The sequence below is a fragment of the Somniosus microcephalus genome, chromosome 20 (assembly GCF_052327205.1).
Source record: "Somniosus microcephalus isolate GS21.2 chromosome 20, FLI_Smic_1.0, whole genome shotgun sequence".
Lineage (NCBI taxonomy): Eukaryota > Metazoa > Chordata > Chondrichthyes > Squaliformes > Somniosidae > Somniosus > Somniosus microcephalus.
This window is the reverse complement of record NC_141006.1, coordinates 38,290,507-38,304,369: the sequence shown is the minus strand read 5'-3', so window position 1 is coordinate 38,304,369 and position 13,863 is coordinate 38,290,507. Positions and strand designations below refer to the sequence as shown.

Below are 13,863 nucleotides of genomic sequence, written 5' to 3'. Positions count from 1 at the left end.
CTCACCACTCTCTGGGTGAAGAAGTTTCTCCTGAATTCCATATTGGATTTATTAGTGACTGTCTTATATTTATAGTTTTGGTCCCCCCCGACAAGTGGAAACATTTTCCCTACATCTACCCTCTCAAACCCTTTCATAATCTTAATGACCTCTATTAGGTCACCCCTCAACCGTCGATTTTCTGGAGAAAAGAGCCCCAGCCTGTTCAAAATGTGTAAGGAACAGACCATCAATTAAGAAACAAACAATAAACATGATGTCAAAATAATATTTTAATAATTAGTAATTAAAAGCAAGACTAAAATACAAGACCTCATTTTCAGTGCAACTCAAACCAAACATAAGGACAACAAGCATCAAACCAGTGAACTGAAGTAGTCATGTAAGAGGAAATGATACCATACCACTGGCCTTGTGCAGTTGTTGTTTCTAAGTGCTACATTTTGGTTTATGTTATGTATTGTGGTGCATGGGACCATTTACCATAAAGTACATGTTATATAAATTACACTTAAGGCCTCACCTTATTTAGTAGCTATTTTAAGAAAAACACCTTTGGAGCTGTGTAATAGTTGCCTTCGCCACAGATTTTTCTGTTTGTTAAAATGTTGTCTGTGGTACCTTATTTCCTCAGAAGGAGTTTCTCTTTTTTTATTTCTCTGTTTCCCATAATACTGGCGCCGATACCAATGGCCATCTGTTCCTGTTCAACCACTGTTGCACAAGTCACTCTCTTAACATGTCAGTGCCAAAAACCAACTCAAAGGTGTAGCCTATGTGTTAGATTTTATACTGCTAAATAGCTTAATGATCCAACCGCATATCAAACAAAGGTGGATTTTGAAAAGGTTTGACATGTATCTGCAATGTTCAACTGTCAACTCACAATGCCACCCCCAGTCAAATATCTGGTATAGTTTATTGTTGTGAACAGATATGTGGAGCCAAATACAGTGTCTAAGTATGGTCACTGACGTGAATCTTGTCATTCATGTGGAAATGACATATGAAGTAATACTGGGCGGCCTGCTGGGGGCGCTGTCCAGGGAGTGTATAAATACTCGGGCATTGGCCCAGCTTGCTCAGGACATTCTTTAACAGGAACTAGTGAAGGACACAACTAGATCTCCATGTTGAAAACCACTTGATTAAAGTTTTGTTTACTACTCAGACCAAGTGCCTAGTAGTTTTCTTACGTCAGTCACTATGATATTTACAATTTTATTCTCCCAACTACAACTCCTATTTGATCCTCACTGATGCCAGTTTTTCTTCTTCAGCTGGAATGTAGGTGGACATATCTCTATGGTTACTGTGGTGAATCTGTGATCATAAGCTGCCCCTCTATAGAGTGGAACCAATCCTTCCAGCTATTCTTCCTTGTCTTTGCTTGTCTCCCCTCTACCTCCACATCTGTGGAGTGCTCTGCTGTGACACAGGACCTCATCTAATCCCTGGTTTTGTATCTAGGCAATGTTGAACTTGTACAAAACCGCAGTTGGATTATTAGGTACAGTTTCGAGCACCCCATTGAAGTAAGGACTTAAAGCAATAGAAAAGGTGCAATGCAGATTAATTGAGATGTTTCTAGGAATTACAGCTATGAAGAGAGTCTTGAGGAGTTGGGGATTTTTCACCAGAGCTGAAATGGTTCAGGGATGAGCTGAAAGAAGTCTTCAGGATTACATATTATGATATGGTAAGTAGTGATAGATAGTTTCCAGTGGTTGGCGAGATGATATAGAGCGCACAATTTAAGATGAGCACGGAAACCATACTTCAGGGAATGTAGGAAAAAGTCTTTACACGGAGGGTGGTTAGTATGTCACAAACCCGTTGTTGAAACAGCACGTCAAAATCTTGCAAAAGGGAATTAACTAGATGCTTGAAAAGTATTAAGGCATATGGTGAATGAGCAGGAGAGTGGAATTAGAATAAGTGGTGGAGGAAAACACCAGTACAGATTTGATGCACCAAATTATTCTATGATTCTGTGAGTCTTTTCTTCCATAAGTAATAATAGATTTATTTTACACTTTGTGTGCAAGCATGCATCACCCACATAATCAATGAGGCTTAATACAATTCTCATTAAAAATAGTCATGATTGAAGGCTAGATTCTTATGTTAATTACCTGCAGCTCTATAACTAAGCAAAGTCATTGTCAGGATTTCCATGAAGAGTCCAAACAAAAATATTATAAATATTTTAGTATTTACAAAATTTACGCAATACAAAAAAAAAGTGGAGTGCTTCACCTACAAAAAAAGTTTTAAAATCAAGGACACAAACGAGTTTTCAAAAAAGATCAAGATGACCAGGATTGTTTGCAATGGAGAAAAATACCAGTGTAATGGATCTGATCCCATTTTCCCTTTGAACATTGTGGGGAATGAAACACTGACTCAGTATCCATGGTCAGTAGAAAGAACTCCCACATTAGGTGTAGGTTGGGCTGAGTGCAGAGGTTAAGTCCCCCTGCCCCACATACTTCCCAATACATGGCTCAGTGATGTAACATTGCATCAAGACATGTTTTGCCTTAGCTGCATTCGACCTTATTACAGGTATACTAAAAATGGTAAGACTCTTCCAGCAAATCTCCCTTCACGAAAACATTTCTCAGGTATCTTCTCATGGAGGCAACGCTCCTTTAAAATCATCAGCTTCGAAAATAAGGTTCAATTTTAGTCTTTGGTGCTCCTGGTACAGACCTTCTCGAGCTGGAAGTGCATGTCAGGAATTTGGCCGGGTGCACCGCCCCATGAATTTTCATCCATTAAAATTAGAAGATGAATATTCACCCCGTAGATATTAAAACATTGTAGCAGTCATAGAGGCATAACGGCACAGAAGGAGGCCATTCGGTCCATTGAGTCTGTAACGGCTCTCTGTAGAGCAATCCAGTCAGTCCCATTCCCCCGCAATCCTACCAAGCTTCATTTGGTGCAGGATGCAGCTGGATAAAAAGCCCAAATGGATGCTTTACAATAATAAAACCTGAGAATCATTTCACCCAAAGATGGCGTGGATTTTTTTTTTAACTCAGCTGAAAATATGCCAAGCTCTGACACAGAATCTAAGGTCAGGCGCCATTTCCTGTCGGTCTCAAGTCTACGAGGTAGTGAGTGAAGTTGACCTGATGTGGGTTTCTGAGGCCTCGAATGTGTGCGTCTGAAATGGCAAACGGCGTATCAGTTTCCTGAATGTTTTGTTCAGCTCTCTGCGAAACCTCTTTACGGAGAAGCAGTAGATGATCGGATCAATGCAGCTGTTCATGCTCAGCAAAGCCAAATTCAGTTTGTGTACAATGTCGATGGCCTTGGGAGGGGCGCAGTCAGACATCCCTTTGGCGTTAACTCTGCTTAATTCCCAGGGGATTAGGAAAGCGTGGTAGGGTAAAACGCAGACCAGAAACACTAGGAGCATTCCCAGCACCATCGATTTGGCCAGCCTCCGATGGATGCCTTGAGAAGCATTCCCTTGGGATGAAAGAGCTTTCATAATTGAAACGTAGCTCAGTAGAACAATCGAGAAGGCTATGAGGAAGAAAGCGAAAGACGCATACACGTAAGTGCTTCTGTCAGAGTATTCTTCGAAACATTTGGTGGCGGTAAGCCCCCGCCTGAACGTCTGCTGCTGAATCAATGCAGGAATGGCACATGCAAACCAAAATATCCAAACGGCCCCGCAGGTGTAAAGGGATCCTCTTGGCTTATTCAAAGGAATCTTCAGTTTTGTCATTCGGACTGTGCAGTATCTGTTAATGCTAATGAGGATCATAAAGGTGATGGCGCTGTAAGTCGCCATGTAGTAGAACGCTCCAGCTACCCGGCAGGTGGCTTCCGAGAAGATCCAGTCTCCGCCTTTAAAATAATAAACGACCCAAAATGGCAGAGTGAAGTTAAACATGATGTCGGCCAGAGTGAGGTTAATCAGATACACTCGGATTGCTTTTTTAATCTTCCTGGCATTCTGTAGGAATATCAGCAGTGCAATGAAGTTCCCAAAAAGTCCTACAAACAGGACCACCAAGTAGACGAGTGGTAGAAGGAAGTGCTGAACAGGGTCCCGGGTGTTACAGGCCTCATGAGCTGCTCTCTCTAGAGAACTGGAGTTCTCACTGGAGTTCAGCATTGTCTCCCTGCAACACAATAAAAAAAACACAAGGGTAAGGTCAAAGCAGAATCCTGTCAGTGCACATGAGGAATTATAGGGCATCCTAAAAGCTGATTTCAGCTAACATTTGAAGAATTAGTAACAAGAAATGAAGGCAAATGCTGAAAGTTCTGAAACTGTGGGCTCTTGGTCAACTTAAGGAGCCTTTGCTGTTTACCGCAATTTAGGCAAAAATCTTTAAGGAGTAAATAATTGGCATTATTGGCAATAGGATTGTTAATATGCCAATTTGAAATATATTACGAATAGGAACACAATGAAGTAATTTTCCGCACAGTAACTTGTTTCATACTGCACTTAGGCTGCCATTTTTTAATGAGAAGCTAAGCAGATTGCAGCTGTACGTTTCTGCCCAGCTGCTGCCTGACCCCTGTGTCACAAGCTGCCGATTGAGACAATGACAGATGTAATAGTCCTGCCCATTACGTCGGTCACTTTAGCTGATCTGGAGAAAAGGGGAACCAGCTAGTTTAAACGTGAAGTAGAACAACTCGAGCAAAACTATGATTAAAAAACACATGAAAAACAAAGGCTTTGGCCAAGAGTTTCTGCTTTGGGCGCAATCGGCAATCCAGGCGCAAATTGCGCTCAAAATTGAGCTAGTTTTCTGAAGTGTATTTTTTGCTCACCTTCCCACTCAAACTCCTTTTCATATCGCCGAATGTAAAACCTGCCATGAACCAGCACAATCGGGCAGCATTTCAGAACGTAATTTTTTTTTCAAATTTTAATCTGCATTAAAAGAATATCCCTTGATATATTTAAGAGTGGTAACCTGGTGCTGTTATTTTTAATACAGCTGAAAATGGGTTTATCACAAAAAACAAGCATTTTTAATCAGAGTGTCTGGTCCACCACCTGTGAGTAACCTGATTTTAAATACTGTAACTGATAAATGACTTTTTTTTTAAACTCTGCAGAACCATTTACTAGTTTCGTTGGTGTGCAGTAGCCAGTTTCTTAGTAAATTTAAAAAAATATTTAAAATGTTTAAAACGTGCTTATTAGTGTCCTTGCGCCTAAAATAAAAGCTTAATTTTAGGAGCCTCCTCGAAGGCCCTCAAACGGGCGCAATTAGCGGAAACTCGCCATGGTGAATAATTTGATCTGGGGGCATGGTCAGTTTTGTGGGCGGGGCTGGCATCCAGCGCAATGTTTTTTAAACTAGCGCAATGTCACTAGAAATATCACCAAGAGAACATCTTCCTGTATCGGTTTATGATGTTGATACAACTGACTAGAAGGAATCATGCCACTGAAAGGTCAGATTTAAAGGAACGCTCTCTTCACAAAAGTGCTTGGCAAACTATTTTTTTTGCTTGTTTGCATACAGGCAGTGGAATGTCACAGCACTTCTGCATAGTGTCACCATGATGAAAATTGCTCACAACTCTTCTGATTTTTGACCCTAACACCGAATAAAAAAAGGTTTGTCCAACGTTTTTACATGAAGATAGTTTCTCTTCAAACAAATATTCCATAAATTATGATACAAAGTTAAATTCACTGATCCCACTCTCTGAGCTGGAAACCGTGCTCAGAAGGAGCACTGGCAAGGTAACTTGAGCAACAAGTGTCTTTTGTGACCTGTCGCATTTCGAGATTTTTGCCTATTTAGCCAAGAAGGAATTCTCGGGCTAATTTACATAATGATGTTGTTGTGAAATTTAATTTGGTTCACGCGGTATTAACTTTGGTTCACACAGTGTTAGCTCCCAGGGACACCCAAGTTATTCGGAACTTGACCTGGGGTACCAGATGAAGCAATCAACATGTATACTAACAATACCACATCAGTTTGAGAGAATGGGGAGGGGACATTCGCACATCCCAGAGATGTTTGCATCTATAATGTTGGATTGGTTTCATTCATTGAACACAGCAGAAGGCCTAGCTAAATCTATCCCACAGTGGTTTAAAATGTAACTAATTTTGATTTATCTCTCTCTTATTAATAAACAGAGCACCATGGGGTAGATCTTGACTTTGTGCGATGGTATAAAACAGATGATAGCAAATCGGCAGCTCATGGAAATAAACATCAAGAGAGATGTAAAATGGGCTGCCGACTCGCTATCACCCATTTTACAATATCGCACAAAGTCAAGATCTACCCTTATGTGTCTAAATGAGTTTGCAATCTATCTCACTCTGCTTGATTATAAATCTCACTCTGCATTTCCCCAGTGTTGGCAGCCCTGTATGAGAGAGGTGATGGTACATAACGTTTAAGTAGGAAGATACTGTATCTATATATATAAAGTGGCTCTTCTGTCTGTCCCGATGTCTGTCCGTTCTCTATACGTTTGAAAGTTACAGAGCGTACCGACGCGCGCGTCGCCTCAAAAGAAAGCTTGCGATTCCGGACCGGTCATAGGCGTATTTACGTTTCGGCCGGACAAAAATCCTGCCCGCGGTATCCCAAAAACGTTCAGCGTTCCGCTCATTAGCATCTCATTAGCGACCGTGTGACGTCGAGGTCCACCAATCGGACGGCGGGTTCCTTCCTATCGTTGAGTGTCGAGTGACTCGACGATTGACCAATCCTACGCTTCGGTGACCTGACCGGTCGACCAATCAGTGCGTGTGTGGGCGGGCCTTATCCTTCTGAACTGAGGTGAGTGGCCGCCATCTTGATTTTTCACAATTTTTTCCCCCACACTTTCTGTGTGTTAGGGAACTAAGGTAAATATTTTAATGATGTGTTAGGGAATTAAATAACAATTTAATAGGGGGGGGAGAGCCTTGGGAAATCGCGGGGGGGGAGCCTCGGGAAATCGTGGGGGGGGAGAGCCTTGGGAAATCGCGGGGGGGGAGCCTCGGGAAATCGCGGGGGGGGAGAGCCTCGGGAAATCGCGGGGGGGGGAGAGCCTCGGGAAATCGCGGGGGGCTCGCGCCGCCCGCACTGACCGCGCATGCGCCGCCCGCACTGACCGCGCATGCGCCGCCCGCACTGACGCCGCCCACACTGACCGCGCATGCGCCGCCCGCACTGACCGCGCATGCGCCGCCCGCGAGAGCCCGCTCCCGGCGCCGGCCGCCGCTCAGCATTCCCGCTATCGGAACAGCACCGGACCTCAGGCGCTAGGCAGCGGGAGGGGCCGGAGAGAGGGACAGAGTGGAGCGGGGGAGTGGGGGAGGGGTGGGGGTGGGCGAGGGGAGGGGAGGGGAGGGAGACAGAGGAGGGGAGGGGAGGGAGGGATAGGACAGGGAGAGGACATGACAGGGAGAGGGGGGACACACAGGGGCAGGGAGACCAAGCGCCCCAAAATTGCCCTCGCAACGCGGGGCTCCCCAGCTAGTTGAGAATGTAACAAGGCAGTAAGCTGTGCAAGACTATCTGCACTTATTTTTCAATCCAGAATGAATAATGACCCCGACACCCACCGAACCCATCTGTTAACAATTAGAAAGGTCAGTGTAAATACTCCAAAGGCTTTCCAGGGTAACTGCAATTAAAATGAAAACTGGCGACTGGCCTGCTATGTTTAGATAATGATTGAAGATGGTTTCAGCAAATCCATAGTTTCTACAATATATGGCAGCTTTGCAAGTTGATAACGTGACTGTATGGGGGAGGCCAAGCTTGTTACCTTTCTGAGAGACACAGTAGCATTTCAATGTCAAACAGAGGCATTTAGGATGATCACAAAGTGTCAGTTTATTTCTAGATATCATTATTTTAAAAGAGGATACAATCACAATACAACATTTGTGCAATAAGTCAACCTCATGGCAGAACACAGGAGCGATTTCTGTCTCATCAGGTTTATGAACCATTTGGTAAATGATGTGTATAACTCTGAAGACATTTCCTTTTACTGCCCCTCAGGTTCAGAGAGTGTGTATTATTATATGGGAAAATGGTTATATTCTAGTTTAAGAACCTAATAAAAGATAAACTTTCATATAGATTTTAGCAGAACTTTCCACCTAGTTTATTAATTTTAACAGATGGAAAATCAGAGGCAGAGTGTGTGTAATTTCCTGATCAGTGCTTTCAGTATATGCCAGAGTGAAAAATTTCCCTTTTTGCTCTTAATTTCCTCTCTAGAGTGACTCATCCTGGAGTACAGTTTCTCAGCCACTGTCAGTCCTGCAGCTCTCACCCAAGGGAGCATTCTTCCTGAGTGAGTGTCAGCAGGTTAAGGGCATCACTGCTGTCTTCATTTTGATCTTATCCGATGTCCGTAGCCGGGAAAGTCCCCGGAGCTGCTCCCGCTCCGACGGTGTAACTTCGCTGTAAAGGGGGTTTCCATTGCACTTACGGCAAAGTTACGCCGGTGGCGTGGAAGCAGCTCCCAGCCCGCGTTTCCACCTTTCCCAGCAGGCTTCACTGGTCAGCAGAGCTATGGCTCTGAGTTTTTCCCTCACTAGCTGGCGCAAGCTGAGGTAAGTTGGAACAACGCTGTTCCAAAAGGCTTAGCTCCGTTAATTCAGCACAGACAGGGGTTGAAGCCAGAACATTTCTATTCTGTGCGGCCCGGTATCAGACAAGGTGCATTTACTCTCAGCCTTCGCGAAGTCCTCATGTTCATAGATCTGTATGAATTTTAATCAAATCACCCTGTTTTGAGAAACTGCTCTAAATGAGAAAGTACTGCCCATTAACATATCAGTAGGTGCTGTCACTGGTGCATTTATTTCAGAATTGACTGGATAATTTCCTGACAGCCCACTACATAGTACTCAAGTTGCCTCAATGGCTAATGGTAACATCAAACCCTGTGAAACCAGCCATCTGAGTCAAACATAGTTTTAAACATCTTGATTTCATATCAAAATGTATAGCTCAGCACTGAACCTGTCATTGAGGACACAGCGGGTTTGCTGTCTGCTCCAAGACACATCACACACTCCATAGCACCCAAGGAGCAAACTAATTCAGTGAATAAAAACTGAATCACTCAACCCATTCCCTGTTAAAACTTGAATATGGAAATTACTGTGACGCGAATAATACTTTTCCATTATTTCACATCACAGTCTGAATCATTTACTTAGTCACTTAGTTTGTATCTTGTTCATATTTGTTTTCTATTGAAATGAATGGGGATAGAGTGCTGCTGATGAAACTGCATTATCGCACATTGAATCCATGGTCTGGAGATCATCAGAGAGCTTTTTTTCCATGTTAGGATAGGTCTGAGGTTTTTAATCAAACTGATGAGGTAGTTTCCCACCATCGGTAACTCTACAGCAAGTGGCACAGTTCAAACAGAAGGCACTGCTGGATGCCAGACTTGCCTCTCTCCCCACAAGATATGTTGCTTACTTCTGCAACACACTTTTCATCACATGGTATTGAGGTGAAAACGCGACACATTGGCTCGCCCACCAAGAGTACAAATGGAAAGCAGCTTGTAGCAAAGGTTGAGAGATAGCAGAGGGGCCTTTTTTTGGAGCAGTAGTGCACGATAAAGGAGGTGTTTTAGATCATTTCTCCCTCGACGAGAGGGCCATAAACAAGGCAATTGACTGTTCTGGAATAGGTATTTTATACACATTCGGCTGAAAATTCAGTAGCCTTAGCGCCTCATTTGAGGCGCTAGAGGGCCTTGCGCCGGAGTTATGGCCAGTAGTGAAATTCCCTGGGGCCCTAAATCGCCGTTGCTCCAGTAGCGCTGCGCCGGCACCGATGACGTCATCGGTGTGCGCAGCGTCCCGGTTGCCGTGGTAACCCGCCCGAACTCCGAAATTGAGTTGTGGCCGCCTCGTCCGTGGCAGCCGCAACCAGCGTTTTGTCAGAGGTGCCTTACTGCAGTTAGCGCCGGCGCATTAAAGGCCCCGTGGCGGCCGGCCGCTTTCCCGCCGGCCGCCTGCCCGCAGCTCCCTCCCCGGACTTCTCTCCCCCCCCCCCACCCCGGAACAGATGCAAGCCCGGCACTTGTCTGAGGTGCCGGGCTCATTTTTAAGCAGATTTGCGCGGGCCGCGGCCGGGTGCAGGCAGCTCCTCCTTAACGGAAGGAGGAGGCCTGCACTTCCCCAGCCTGCCACACCGCATCGGGTGCCGCAGCGCCGGAATTGCGGCGCGAAACGGCAGTTAGCGCCCTTTTCCAGGCGCTAAGACCCTTCAGTAGCGCCGGCAGCCGTTTGGGCGCGGCGCCACTGAATTTTTGGCGCGCGCAGGGGACTTAGCGCCGGCACTAATTTCCGGCGCTAAAGCCCTGGCTAAGCCAAAACCCAATTTCTAGGCCCTTCTCTTTTAGTGAGGAAGAAGCCACCAGCAATGCCGTTATCAGGGGCAATACTATATTAAAAAGTGCTGTAGTGAACAGACACTAGACAGTAAAACAGTAATGCAAACTTACACCAGATTTAAGGGCTCCTCACTCACGTTCCACAGTCGTGACCCCATTGTGTTCGTAGCTTCTTTTACATCTAGATTCCACCACAGCATACAATCAGTGACACCCTGTGAGAATGGAGCATTATGTCAAAACAGTAGTGCAAACTTAAACCAGATTCAAAATCTGCCCACTCACAGTCCACAGAACTAATTCCTTTTACATCTAGATTCCTGCAGAGCTTGCAGTCACTGCTACCTTCATGAATGCAATTGGCTGCTTAGAGCTCTTTTTGCCCAGGTCCTTTGCCCTGCTAGCAGTCAGCTTAATATAGTTAACATAATGTAACATAGGAAAAATTAAAACAGGACAGAGGGCAAAATTGAATGCATCCTAAGAAGTTAAATCAAAGCAGCGGGTTTGATGGGTCAAACAGCCTTTGCTCTTTAATAAAAACAGAAAATGCTGGAAATAATCGGCAGGTCAGGCAGCATCTGTGGAGAGAGAAACAGAGTTAACGCTTCAGGTTCAGGACCTTTGAGTTCTGATTTCCAGCATCCACAGTATTTTGCTTTTGAATTAGCCTTTTCTCTTTCCCTGCTTTCTTACTTCAATACTTTCATTCTTCAATATTCAACCTTGGGGAAAGCAGTAAGGTAGTCTCTGTCATTTGGGGGTTTCATTTTACAGAGATTAGTGTTCCATTACTGACTCTATTAGGACTACTACTGGCATTATTTTGACAAGGACCAGACATGCCCAGAAGGTATAAAGTAAAGAAAATCCAGCTAGTTTTGTTTACTGGGATACAGCTCATTTCAAAGACTTAATTTTTTAAGATCTGTCAGGTAACAGTAAGGCTATGACAGGGACCACATGTTGTTAGAATGAAATATTTAGTCCTCGTTACACCTATGCAGTTAAGTGTCAGATCTAAGAGATAAACAAATGGAACAACCTGTACATTTCTTTATCTTGGTAAATAAAGGGAATCATAAACTGATACTTCCTAAATTCAGGCTACTTTGAGAACTGGTTCAGAATCAATAAAAAAGTTTTGTGAGGAAGCATCAATCAGTCCCCAAAGTCTTTGTTTTGCATCAGTTAAAGGGCCTCGTGCCAGACAGATCTGTAAAGGGAGGTGGGTGAGTTGACCGAATTACTGAAGTTAAAACTACCAAGCGCTCCCCAAGCCAGACTTCAGATGTTTGCATTGCAGCAGGTACAGTTTCTGTAACAACCTGAGCAGAATCCAAAAATCATCGTGAACTCAAAGCAAATTTCAGAATCGGTTGCTCCTGATTTGTTTCCCATTACTTAGCCAGCCTGCAAGCTCCCCAGGGTGCTCCCTACCCTTCCTTTCAAATCAAGGGGCAGAAACCGGGCCTTGTTGTGCCCATTTCACTGGTGGCCACCTAAAACAGGCACTAGGTCCCCAACATAAGCCGGGCCTTCTCCGCTTGGTATTCTTCACTGGCAGCTGTGGCCTAAGCAACTGCCGCCAACAATAGGTAAGTTTATTTTAAAGCGTTCCCGTGGAGCCAGGAGGAACAGGAGTTCTCCCCCGAATCTACAGTATCCCAATCAAATCACTTCTAACTGAGTCCCACTGCAGAGAATTCCAATGGACCAACTCACTTGCTCTTCACTCCCATTGCACAGAACATATACAGAACTAGGATCCAAGCATATTCCATTGTTAATACCCAAAACACTACCCAAGATGGAGTTATCATTTTTTTGTCTGAACTATGTGTCTTTGCCCAGTGTGTTCTGAATGAATGGTAATGTGTGCTGTGGTACAATGGTTTGTACTGGCAATGTTTATCCATGGTTTTCAGAACCACTGTAACATCTGTTGGGTAAATGAGGCATTTATCAGAAATCAATTGTAACAGACTTTTACAGTACAGCACATCCTGCAGAAATCCCCCACATAGAGTCTGGGTGAGCAGAACCACACAGTAAGATGCTAATCACTTTCTGCCCTCAATTTTCACACTAAAATGTTTGACTGAGAAGAACAGAACGTTGGGTGTTAAAAGTTTGATCGTTGCAGAAGTGCTTATGAAAAGCGATTCCAAGTACAAAAAATCAGCAGCTGTGAAAAAAGTTATTAAATGCTCAAGTTATGTGAAGAGACCGAATGTGGTAGGTCTGATGAGTGAGTGCATCTTGGTTCTGTTTGCGAAGCGCTTAACCGTACTTCAATCAGCACATTCTACCTGTGGTGTTTGAAGAGGTGCAGCTTGGTAATAATGGTGGCTTTTCTCCTGTCTGAAAACGAGAAATGATCCATCAGCTATTTAGTTATTTTCATGGCTCATCTCCTGGACACTGGACTTGAACACCATTTTCTTTTTGCTGCCATTAGCAGAATTGCTGAGTAACACAAAGGCATTAATGAGTGCACTTGTGCCATGGAACAATAACATCTGAGCTCATGCCTGTATTCTCCCTCACTCCCCCCCCCCCTCCTCCTCCTCCCCTCTATCATCACAGAGGTTCCCAACTGACTCCAAACTGCCTGGAGTGGAGGCTTCCTCATGAGGAGGAAATGAAATCAGAGGGCGGGCGAGTCTCTGGAATCAGTGCACCTCATACCGTCCAACTGCACAGTGACACTTGCAGAGGCGTGGAGAACAAGCCTGTGTTCTCGGGCAACTAGCGATGTAGTGTAGAGAGGGGCAGCTAAGGGGGGGGGGGGGAAAGTAGCTGAACAGCAAATGCGATTAGAACAAACTGCTTGGGTAACATAAGCTTAAAAGAAACAGAAAAAGGGCACGTCTAGTTTGACACTGAAATTCAAAAAATAACAAGACAAAAGAAGAAGTGTTTTTAGGATGTTTCAGTCAGACTCTTGCCGGTGCAGACACCATCTGCTCCGCTTCCCACACACATGTCGCACCAGCGTCCAGTATCAAATTGAGGTTAGTGGGGAGGGAGGAAACATACACTTGCTGAATGTTCGTGATCGTAACAGCTGCAACGTCTGTGCCACTTCTCAGTAGTTACACAGTTAAAATACACACTCTTATTTTTTGGCCAGCTATACAAGTCAACAAAGTATGAACTACTAATGCCATTGACGCACATCCTTACAACAAGCACATCTACAGTTACTACAAGCACTCCTCTCAGCAATGTAGCTGACACTCTACCTGTATGGTAGTTGTGGCTAAGTGGTTAAGATGAAAGACTTATAGATTCATTTCAGCCTCTGTATACAAGTTTGAATCCTGCCACCTACCTATAGGATATCCCCCTGATTAAAAGAGCAGTTAAATTGTTTGCCTTGGGTAGCAGGACACATGGAAGCTCGAATATGCGTACCAGAGACGGGTGGGGTGCAGGTTTGTGCCTCTGTGGGGAAGTGCTGAGTGGAGACCAAGCATT

General features: G+C 44.3%; 1 protein-coding gene across 1 annotated transcript; it reads right to left on the bottom strand.

The window, feature by feature from the left end:
• Window positions 1–254: 254 nt before the first annotated feature.
• On the bottom strand, window positions 255–10,899 carry LOC147103128 (platelet-activating factor receptor-like). Its single transcript, XM_085962455.1, has 2 exons — window positions 10,492–10,899; window positions 255–4,145 (listed from the first exon to the last, which is right to left on the bottom strand). Exons 1-2 carry the CDS (start codon window positions 10,578–10,580, stop codon window positions 3,116–3,118), a joined length of 1,119 nt encoding a protein of 372 aa, XP_085818581.1. The 5' UTR covers window positions 10,581–10,899; the 3' UTR covers window positions 255–3,115.
• Window positions 10,900–13,863: the final 2,964 nt, after the last annotated feature.

What these genes read in the sequence shown, in the direction of transcription:
- LOC147103128 (XM_085962455.1), bottom strand. Translation starts at nt 10,580, where the DNA reads ATGCTGTGGTGGAATCTAGATGTAAAAGAAGCTACGAACACAATGGGG. An exon ending in GAGGAGCCCTTAAATCTGGT is followed by an intron (nt 4,146 to 10,491) that starts GTAAGTTTGCAT and finishes ATTGTGTTGCAG; the next exon opens with GGAGACAATGCTGAACTCCA.